This window comes from Numida meleagris, chromosome 13, assembly GCF_002078875.1.
Source record: "Numida meleagris isolate 19003 breed g44 Domestic line chromosome 13, NumMel1.0, whole genome shotgun sequence".
NCBI classification, from domain to species: domain Eukaryota; kingdom Metazoa; phylum Chordata; class Aves; order Galliformes; family Numididae; genus Numida; species Numida meleagris.
The window spans coordinates 4,891,209-4,901,167 of NC_034421.1; the positions used below are offsets into that span (position 1 = coordinate 4,891,209).

General features: G+C 60.9%; 1 protein-coding gene across 1 annotated transcript; it reads right to left on the reverse strand.

The window, feature by feature from the left end:
- Positions 1-9,251, reverse strand: TNFRSF13B (TNF receptor superfamily member 13B). Its single transcript, XM_021411945.1, has 5 exons — positions 7,542-9,251; positions 6,391-6,583; positions 5,322-5,438; positions 4,489-4,737; positions 1-3,897 (listed from the first exon to the last, which is right to left on the reverse strand). The coding sequence occupies exons 2-5, from the start codon at positions 6,527-6,529 to the stop codon at positions 3,623-3,625; spliced, it is 780 nt and encodes a 259-aa protein (XP_021267620.1). The 5' UTR covers positions 6,530-6,583; positions 7,542-9,251; the 3' UTR covers positions 1-3,622.

Genomic DNA, 9,959 nt, shown 5'->3' on the forward strand with positions numbered 1-9,959 from the left:
TTTTTTTTTTCCCTGTTGCTTTCCAAAGCCGTATATCTGTGTGATACTTGAAAGAACCTCGCTATGACAAATGTACCATCTGTTGGAAACGGTTGCTGCTGGGGGCAGCAGTGAGCGATAGATCTGCTGCTATTGAGCACTTCTGCAGTGCACTGGGTTTTTAAGTAAACAACACGTTTTCCTGGTATGTGCTAGGCTGGTATTGGTTCCTTGTATCCTCCCACACGCATTAACTCCTCGCGTACTCTTCTCTTCGCAGCCTCCCTGTCTGTGCCCTTAGCTCACAGCAGCTGGTGCACCAGCTTGCCTTTGCTTTGTCACAAATGCAGTTTTGTTCCCTTTTCTCTCCCGTTTGAAGCAGCTCCTTGGCCCGTCTGGACACCAGCAGTGGCTGCTCGTGTGCTCTGTCTCGCTCCCAGGAGGCCGGGCTGCGGATTGAATTGCAGCCCATGAGAGAAACCATTCAGAACACAGAGCTTAAAAGAGCAAAAACAGCATTGCTCTCCCTTACGGAGCCTGGAGAGGGCTGTACTGAGGGTTAGGCGCCGCGTATGTTGGTGTAAGGGCCCCACCAAAGTGGCCCTGAGCCCTGCGTGTGTATCCAAGCAGCCAGTGCTTGACTTAGGCACGGTGGTTACAAATGTGGATGTGTTTCACCCTTTAGATCTGCCGCTCCAGAAATGGTTACGGGTGTCTGACCTGCGTGAGAGGGGTGGAAAGCGGGCAGCGGAGCAGAGCAGCAGAGATCAGAGGAAGATGAGTGAAGCACGCTGCGTTTGGTTTTTCAATGAGCATCTGCCGAGAGAAGCTACACGAAAGCAGGGCGGAATGGCGCTGGAACTGGCCGCAGACCGGAGAGCGCGAGGTGCTTTGGTGCAGCGAGAGCCGGCTGCGACAGCTTGCAGGAGGGAAGGGAGAAGCTCCCTGCAGAGCAGAGCAGGCACAGAAGCGAGCAGCCCGCGTGGGAGGCACCGAGGCAGCGATTGCTCCGGCGGCGATGGCGCGCGCCGCTTTCGTAACCTGTCTCTCCCTATCGTCGTGCTCGAAATAACGTTCGGTTGTAATTGGGCGCTGCAAGATGTAACCTGGGTGTTCTTGTCACTAGTGATAAATGGCTGGAGAAATGCAGATGAATGGTGCAACCCGCAGAACAAGGCGGGGGGGGGGGGTTGGCCTCCCTCTCTTCCCTCCCTGCTGGAGCCGGGCTCAGCACCGTGCAGATGCTCGGCGACGCTTTCTGCTGCCTTTTAATAATGCAGCGCGCTTGCAGAGGAGCAGCCTCTCGTTATTCCCACGGCTGCAGCCGCGTCCCCCCCTGCTCCCGCTGCCGGAGGAGCAGTGCCACCGCGCGGCAGTGCCACGGCCCGAGCGCTGCCTTCTCCTCCTGCTGGGCCTGGCGGGGGCTCTTCGTCCATCGGATGACGCGGGGCCGAGGTCAGCTCTACGAACCAGCCCCATCTTTTTCCCCCCACCTCCCTCAGCTGTTGAGAGCTCTGTGCGGCGCAGGTGGCTTTCAGTGGGAGGTGGGGAGCAGAGGAGGTTTCAGGGCTCTGTTTTGGTTTTAGAAGCGCAACTCCTCTGTACCAAATGCTATTCTCTCTTCCCCACATCCTTCCCCGGGTCCTGCCCTTCTGCTTCCAGCAGTAGATCAGCACAGGTTGCTGGAGAAGCAGGGAGCGTTTTCCTCCTCGATAAAATGGTAAGAGCAGCCGCTGCGTACGAGCAGCACGGTCCCTCGTTACGGCTTCCCCGAGTGCAGCCTTTGCCTGCTCTGCCGAGGAGCAGCCGCGCAGCTCATGCACGGGGCTGATTCACTACAGAACAGAGAGGTTTCTCTTCACAGAGCCCTGACCGTCAGCTTTAGGTAAGCAGTGCCCCCAGCAGTGCAGGCTGTGTGGCACGGTGCTGCCAGGCTGATCCTGCAGTGCCCCCCAAGCGGTGCCCGCTGCTGCAGCCGCTGGCCCCGCTCCCGTTACGGGGAAGCGTTGGAAGAAAGCAAAGCTGGGCGCCGTGCTGTGGGCTGCTGCTGACGTGTATCTTCTGCCCACGCACCAGCGATGGACGTGGCTGTCAGTGGGATGTTTTCTTGTTGCTCAGCTACTGGAGGTGCAGCTTTCCTTGCTGGTGGTGCCTAATGAAAACCGGAGCAAAAGCAGCGATGTGAGGAGCTGCTTCAACCCCCAGGGGCTGCTCTGGCTCAAAGTCGGTGCCCGCAATTCCCAGTTTGTAGCAGGCGTTACCTGCTGGCCCCACTTGCTGTGCCCAGCTGACAGAGGGATGCTGCCAGTGTGATGACAAATGTATTGATTTCTCCCAATTCTCCAGCATCTAACTGCTCTATCGAAGAGCCTGCGTGTATTCTTACTGCTGATTTGACTGAGCTGCTGCCTGTTGCCTTTTCTTTGCTGATAACTGTATTTATATTCCCAGGTGGGGAGGCCACGTCTGATGGTGAGGAATGTTCCCCTCCCGCTTATCAGGGCTGGAAGGAAGGACCTGGCCCCTGGGTGTGTGCATTCCCCGCTTCCTAGGGCATAGATGGCTTGGGGCTGCTGCCCTCACCCATTGAGCAGGGGCTGGAGGAAGGGGGGGGGGGCGCAGGGGGCAGAGCTGATGCTGTAAGAAGGGAAGCTGAGGCAGTGCAGAGTCTGAGCAGTGCCCGGGGGGAGCAGGGAGCTCACCACGAGTGTGGGCTGAGGAGCTTTGGGTCAGTGCTGCCTGCCTTAGTGCTGAGACGACACGAAAGGAACACGTGGCAGGGCGGGCGCGGGCTGTGAGGTTTATCTATCTGCTCATGGTTTCTCCAGCTCTTTATTTTCCCGTCCCCAATTCGTGCATCTGATGACACTCACGTGTATTCTTTCAAGTCTCAAGCTCTGGTCTGAGAAACTCGAGGCCGTGATGTCCTCTCAGGAGTGATTCCTCTCCAAGCAAAAGCCCTGCACTCTCCTTTAGTGAGAACTTCCAGTGACGCGTTGAACCCCCAGTTTTCCATAGCAGCTTTCAAGCATCACTGTTCCCGGCCCTGTCAGGCAGCCCCCACCAGCAGCACACCAAAACTCAGAGCTCTCAGAAACTCCTCGGCCCATGGTGGCTTTTCACACCAGAACCGCATTCCTGCAGTGATTCCAGCACCCAGCGCAGCTCCTCCGTCCTAAAGCTCTGTTAGAGATGGAAGATGCAGCGCTCCTGAGAGCAGGGCAGTGGAATTCGTGGGTCTTTGTAACTCGTGTGGGTGCACAGTGGGGCTGCTGGTGTTGCAGGGTGGGGTGTTCCAGCAGGACAGCCGGCTGTGGGGCACTTGGCACGGCCTGCTCCGGCTGTGCGTCCGTTCCCTTGGCAGAGGCAAAGCGCTGCTGATGGAGGAACCGGGATGAGCAGCCCCGGGGGATTTCAGCCCCGAGCACCGGGATTCGTGGAGGTGCCTGCAGAAGTCAGGCCGGAGGATGGAGTCACTGCTAACCTGGGATTTGGGTGAGTGGAAGAGAACAGTCTGCAGCCTACCGCCCTCGGGCAGAGGCTTTGCTTTGTCCGCCCGTCCTGGTGGAAGTGGGTACTGGAGACAGAGGGTGAAGCAGCTGTGGTCCAGGGCACGGGGAGCAGCCCTCCTCCGACCCCGCGGTCACACCATGGGCGTCTTCTCTTGTGAAGGGGAGCATATGATTTTGAAGCGGCCATCGCTGGGGTCTGGGATCGCCCCCGCGCTGCCCATGCTGCACATCCCGGCGTGAGAGGCAACAGCTCGTTCCCCTGCGTGGTAGGAGGGGCCGTGGCACGGTTTGGTCTCTTGCACAGCGGAGCCGTGGCTGGGGAAGCAGAAGCCACAGGTTTCCACCGGCTCTGAGGCTTTGCTGCCGGTGGATCCCTCACCGACGCTGCCCGCTTCCACCAGGTGATCTGCAGATAGAGCCAAGAAACGCTCTGCAGAGCTGCACTGCAGCCTACGAGGAGGCAGTGCTGGAAGCGGAGAGAGTAATTACACGCGTTGCTGCTGTGCTCGAAATGCGTCGCCCACGCGTGCCCTGCTGCCCCGAGAGCAGAGGGGTAAATGGGAAAGTGCCTTGGGCAGGAAGGCTGCAGGTCTAGGGCTCCAGCAGCTGTAACATTTACGTTACATGTGAGCTGTCTTCCTTAAGTGCTCCTTTGGCACCGCGTGCAAATGCAGTGGTGCGGTGCTGTGCAAAGCACAGGGGCTGCTGGCTCAAGGGCCACGCAGCGCTCCGTGGGCTGGCCAAGGGCTCTGCTCTGTTTTCTGAGCTCCAACAAGCAAGGTTGAGCACGGGGTATCGAAAAGCAGACGGTAAATCCCTTTTCGCCTCTCGGCTGCCCTTAAAAGTGAAGGCTGAACGCCACAGTGACCTCAAAGTCTTGCTCCTTCCCCAGCTGCGCAGCCCGTGGCCAGGTTTGTTCCCTCCCAGCCCTGGGCACGGGGTGGCTCTGCTTTCAAGTGACAGCCACCCATCTCCTCCCAGTGCCCCCGGCACTCACCCTTGGCGGGGTCCTCCCGGCAGTGGCAGGTCCCGGCGCTGGCCTGGCAGGAGCCCACCTCCCCCTTCCTCCGCAAGTGCGTCCAGCCCAGCACCAGGGAGCAGATGAGGGCGCAGAGGCAGAGCCCCAGCAGCAGGTACACCACCAGCCACGGCTCCTGCTCCACGCACACCTTCTGCTCCAGCGCGGCCGCAGGAGGTGATGCTGAGACCAGGGCGGCTGGCGGGGGGCGGCTGGCGAGCAGGGATCCTGCGGGGCAGGCAGAGAGGGCGGTGAGGCACTGAGCAGAGTGCCCAGAGCTGTGGGTGCCCCGTCTCTAGAGGTGCCTGAGGCCATGGTCGGGCCCTGGGCAGCCTGAGCTGTGGGGGGCAGCCAGCCCGCGGCAGGAGTAGGGCTGTGGGGCTGCGAGGTCCCATCCAACCCAACTGTTCTCTGATCTTCAAGGACCTCCTTTCCAACCCAAGTCATCCTATGATTCTCTGAGCTTTAAGCTTTCTTCCAACACAAAGCATTCTTGGATTCTACGAAGCCTTTCTGCTACATTGCTCACACTATCAGCTTTTTGATAGGGAAGGGATGCTGCTAACAGCGCTCATGCGCTCCGCTCAGGAAGAAGCTGGAAGCAGCCCTGCAGCTTGCGTTTCTCAGGGCTGGCAAAGGAGATCTTCTCAACCCCAGTGTGGAATTTGCAGCTCACCCAGGTGGGAAATGCAACACCTGCATGGGCTGTGCAGCCACACCCCCATCAGGACCAAGGAGCGGCGCTTGCTGCCTCTTCCTGAGCTTCCATCCCATAACCTCGCGCCTCTTCCACCCCTCATCCCCCAGCTTACCTCCACACGCCGCGTCGCATTGCTTGGGGTGCTGCCCGCACACCGTGCTGCAGCTGATGCATTTTTTCACCAGCTCGTCGTAGTAGAAGCCAGCTCTCCTGTTACAGACAGCGGACTCTGCAGGGAGGGAAAGAGAGGAGCAGAGCTCGCTCTGAGCACACCCGTGGCCCACTGGGGCGGGATGGGGCCGTGCACGTGGGTTTGCGTGCTGGGTTTGTGTGCGAAGTGCCTCCGCTCCCCAGCCCCTGCCACGTGGAGCTCACAGTGCAGCCCTGCACACCTCCTGCTCGAGTTTGTTGTTACTCACATAAGCTGCACTCGACGTGTCCCTTCAGCGGGTGGCGTGTGACCGCTGGGGGCTATTGGCGTTAATGCAGCTCCAGGAAGGCTCCATCAGACCCCCAGAAGGAGTAGTGTGGGGACGGTGCAGAATTGGGATTGGAAGGGCCCTATCCCCTTGACCCCTCCCCTTTAGATATTGATCGGCACTGACCAGATTCCTCTCAGCCTTCTCTTCCCCAGGTGCACAGCCCCAGAGCTCTCAGCCTTTCCCATCGGGGTGCTCCAGGCCCCCACCGGCTCTGCACCCTCCGCTGGGCTCTTCCCAGCAGTTCCCTGTCTGCCTGGAACTGGGAACCCCAGCACTGGGCTCCAGCTGTGGCCTCCCCAGGGCAGAGCAGAGCGGGGGAGCACCTCCCTCACCCATTGGCTTCACTGTGCAACGCACCCCAGGGAGCCATTGGCCTTCAGGGCCCCCGGGGCACCTCTGCTGGCTCACGTCAGCTGTTGCTTGCCCTGTCGGCCTCGAAGACGCTCAGCTCCTCTCTGCAGAGCCCTCCCCAGCAGCTCAGCCCCAACCTGTGCTGATGTGTACAGTGATCCCTCCCCAGCCGCAGGGCTCTGCGTTTGCCCTCGTTGAACCTCATCGAGTTCCTCTCTGCTCATCTCCCCAGCACGCGGTGACACGGACAACTCAACGCTGCGCTGCACCGAGCTGTTGCCAGAGCCCACCGCCGCGTTTCCCCAGCGCTTTGGGGTTGAATTTTGACCCCCCCCCTCCCCCACTCACCGCACAGCGCCGTGCACCTCCGCATGGCCGAGCGCCCGCAGATGAAGCTGCAGGGGATGCACTGGCAGAGGAGGCTGTCCCAGTACTGCTGGCTGGTGCAGTTGCTCACAGCGGCTCTTCCCAGGCACATCCTGTCCATGGCAGCGAGAGGGGAGGGAACCGGGTGCGGGCTCAGCGCGCCCTGCACTGGGACCTGTGCAGGGGACAGCTGCGGTGACCACCAGCACCAACGGCTGCATGGGTTTGTAAGTCTAGAACATTCTGAATTCCTCTGTGGCCCCGGGGGCTGCTCCTGCCGCCCCGCATGTAATTTCTGACATCTCACATCGCTGTGTCGGCATCATACCGAAACCCGGTTCTGATGTGTCGCATTTTCCTAAGCAGCAGAAAGAGCGATGTCCCTCGGGGACGGCTCTCAGCAGTGCACGGGGGCCCCGAAAGTGGGAGCGCTTCTGCTGCTCCTCTCTCCGTGGCTGCGCTTGGGGCTGGGGACAGCGCCGGAGTGCGATGCTGATGGGGAGCACTGGCAGAAAAACCCGGGACAACTGAAAATTTCAAGGATGATCTTGCTGGTAAGGGTTTCGTTCTTAGCAGCCCTTTGTTGATGTGGGTGCCCGCATCCCAGTGCAGAGCTGCAGCTGTTTCCTGTGGGGCAGCTGCACTGGATATGGGGAGCTGAAATGTTTGGGGCTCTGATCTGTGCAGTACCTCAGCCGGGGCCGCTGCCTTCACAGAGACAGACTTTGATTTCGGTATAGAAATGCCCATGTGCTCTGGGAGGGGTCTGTGTCTCTGCAGCGAGATACAGCCCCTGTAGACCCAGTTGTTCTGTTTGCATTGCTATGAACTTAATTGCTTTCTACGGAGCTGGCTGGCGGCGGCGTGAGCACTTTTTGTCCCTCGAGAGAAGGCACCCATGGATGGAGGCGAGCTGAGCGCCGTCCTGCAAAGCCGGGCTGTGCATCCCCCTGCACCCACCCAGGGCCCAGCCCCCAGCCTCCATCCGAAGCATCGCGCGACCACTCCATCCCCACAGCACCGACCACCCCGCTGCCCCATGGTGCGCTCTGCTCCCTGCCAGCCCCCTGCGAATGCAGCCCCCAGCCCAGCAGCCCCGTACCCCCGAGCGGCCCCACCCAGGGGTAACTCACACTCAGCTCTCCTGCAGCTCCTATCGTCCCCCGGCTGCTGCCATCGCACCGCCAGATCCGGCCCCACGCACGGCTCTGCAGGTTTATAATTAGAGGTAGATTTGATTAATGCCTGGGCCATGTGTTTCCTGGGGCTTCCCCTTATCCCTTTGATGCAAATTGGCCGCGCGTACACCGCGGTGCATTGGCTCCTCGGGCTGCTGGGGGCTGGGGACGTGGGGGGAGGCACTGTCACCAGGCACGGGATGGGGACGTCCTGGTCCTCGCAGCAGGGAGAGGTCCCACAGGGTACACAGCTCTGCGGCCCCGGCATCGCCCATCTCCATGGGAGCTCTTCCACCCCAGGAACGGCACAGAGCTGCGTCAGGGGAGGGCAGGGTGGGGGTCAGGGGGAGGCTCTGTGCCAGAGGGCAGCGGGCATGGAACAGCTCCCAGGGTGGTGGGCTCGGCCCCTCACTGCTGGAGCTCAGGGGGCACTGGGACAGCGCTCTCAGATGTCGGGTTTGGGTTTGGGTGGTGCTGTGTGGAGCCGGGAGTTGGACTCGATGCTCGTTGTGGGTCCCTTCCAACTCGGGATGTTCTGTGATTCTACCATTCCTCTGCTGAGCAAAAGGGCGCCCTGGGCCAGGACAGCTGGCGCTGTGATGTTGCTTTCCCAGGCTTTGCAGAGGAAGGGAACAGCGATGTGAGCACGGGGCTGTGCAGCCGGAGGGGTGGCACCATGCAGGGTGCAGGTGGGGAGGAGCGATGCCCCCTCACCGGGGGTACCACCACGCTCCGCGGGGTCTCTTTAGAAAAAGCAAGCCAGGCTGGGCAGCCTCTCTTTTCCCTTTTTTCTTCTGGTGGAGCGTTGATTTCTGTCAGTTTCTCCCCGCTTCCCACAGCACTGCGGCACGTGGCGGTGACTCAGCTCAGCCCGGGGGACGGTTCTGCAGAAGCAGCTGGAGGGGAAGGAAGGAGCGATACCTGCTGCTTTCTATAAACATCAGTGGGGCAGCGTCAAGGGTTTTCCGTTCAGCTCAAAAGCTCCTGCCCTGTGCGGGCAGGGGGACCGTGAGCTGGTGGGGCTGGGGTAGGTGGGATGGAGCTCGTTGCCCACGGCAGAGAATGGTGCAGGGGGCAGCTCTGCTGGGAGCATCCCGTGCCAGGACGGGCGTCCCTGGGGAACTCCATGCTGCAGGAGCTCCCCTGCATCCATAGCTCTGATTCCAAAGCAAAATCTCTGTTGATGGGCTGCGTTCCCCACCCTGGGACATCAGAGATGGACCTGCTCAGAGAGCAGAGCAGCCCAGCACCCCACGGCTGCACGCAGCCCATAGCAATGCTGCAGCATTGAAGCTGTGCGCGTGTCACAGCTCTGTACATGCGGCTGATGCCAAGGGTTACTGTTAGGGTGAGAGCTGTAGGAGGGAAGCAGAGCCCAGGAGGGAGCAGGAAGGCAGAGGCACAGCTGGGAGAAGGCATTTGTGTGGCTGAAATGCTGCTATGGGAGTCCAGGGAGGAAAGCATTCCCTTTGCTGCGCATCCCTGTGGTTGTTCATACTGCAGCCTCAGCCTATGAGCTCGGTGCCCCAGGAGCCCACGGGTTGCCCACCCACAGGGCTGGCAGCAGAGGAACATACGATGTTGGCACTGTGAGCATGGCAGAGCCAGGCCTGGAGCTGCAGCCACATCTCTGCAGCTCTTGGGGCTTTGCAGGGGAAACCTGCCTCTGCAAATAGCAGCGGGACACTTGCAGTTCCCACTCCTGTGTGCCCTCAAGAGGGAAGTGAGAAGCACTTGAGGGTGGTTTGTCCCTCCTCACTGAGCAGAGGAAGGCCCTGTGAGCTCAGCTTTAAAATCCTCAGCTTATGCTGCGACTGCGACCTCGTCCCCTGGTCGGGTACCTCCGAGCAGCACCGTCCCTCCCGTGGCCTCTGAGGTTGGCACATGGCTCTCAAGCACTTCCAAACACCAGTGCCCAGAGCAGCTTTCCTGGGCTGTCCTGTTTTGCTCAGGACTTGCTGCTCTCTGCATTCCCCGTGCTCACACAGGGCTGGACCTTGGCCAAGGCGTTTGCTTGCACACGTGCAGCCTGTGAGATCCAAAAAAAGGGCTGGGGGTGGGGGCGGGGGGGTGGGGAAGGAGAAGGCGAAGAGGAGACGTTCGGGATCGAAACTGAGCATAGCACAGATGGTGCCGAGCTCTCATTTCTTTCACCCCGGTTCCCTGCAGACATCTCCCGAGCGGCCGCGGCCGCGATGTGGGCGGTGCTCGGAGCGTCCCCTGGGGATGCTGCTCCTCAAGCGGAGGGCTCCGCGACCGCAGCCACCGCCGCGCCTGCTGCTGGGCCGCTGCGGCTCCCGCACCGCCACCCGCGGCAGGGAGACCTCGGGGAGGGACGTGGGGGAGCGGCAGCGGGGAGCGCTGCTCCGCACC

What these genes read in the sequence shown, in the direction of transcription:
- TNFRSF13B (XM_021411945.1), bottom strand. Translation starts at nt 6,529, where the DNA reads ATGGACAGGATGTGCCTGGGAAGAGCCGCTGTGAGCAACTGCACCAGC. An exon ending in GAGGTGCACGGCGCTGTGCG is followed by an intron (nt 5,439 to 6,390) that starts GTGAGTGGGGGA and finishes CCCTCCCTGCAG; the next exon opens with AGTCCGCTGTCTGTAACAGG. An exon ending in CCGGGAGGACCCCGCCAAGG is followed by an intron (nt 3,898 to 4,488) that starts GTGAGTGCCGGG and finishes CTCTATCTGCAG; the next exon opens with ATCACCTGGTGGAAGCGGGC.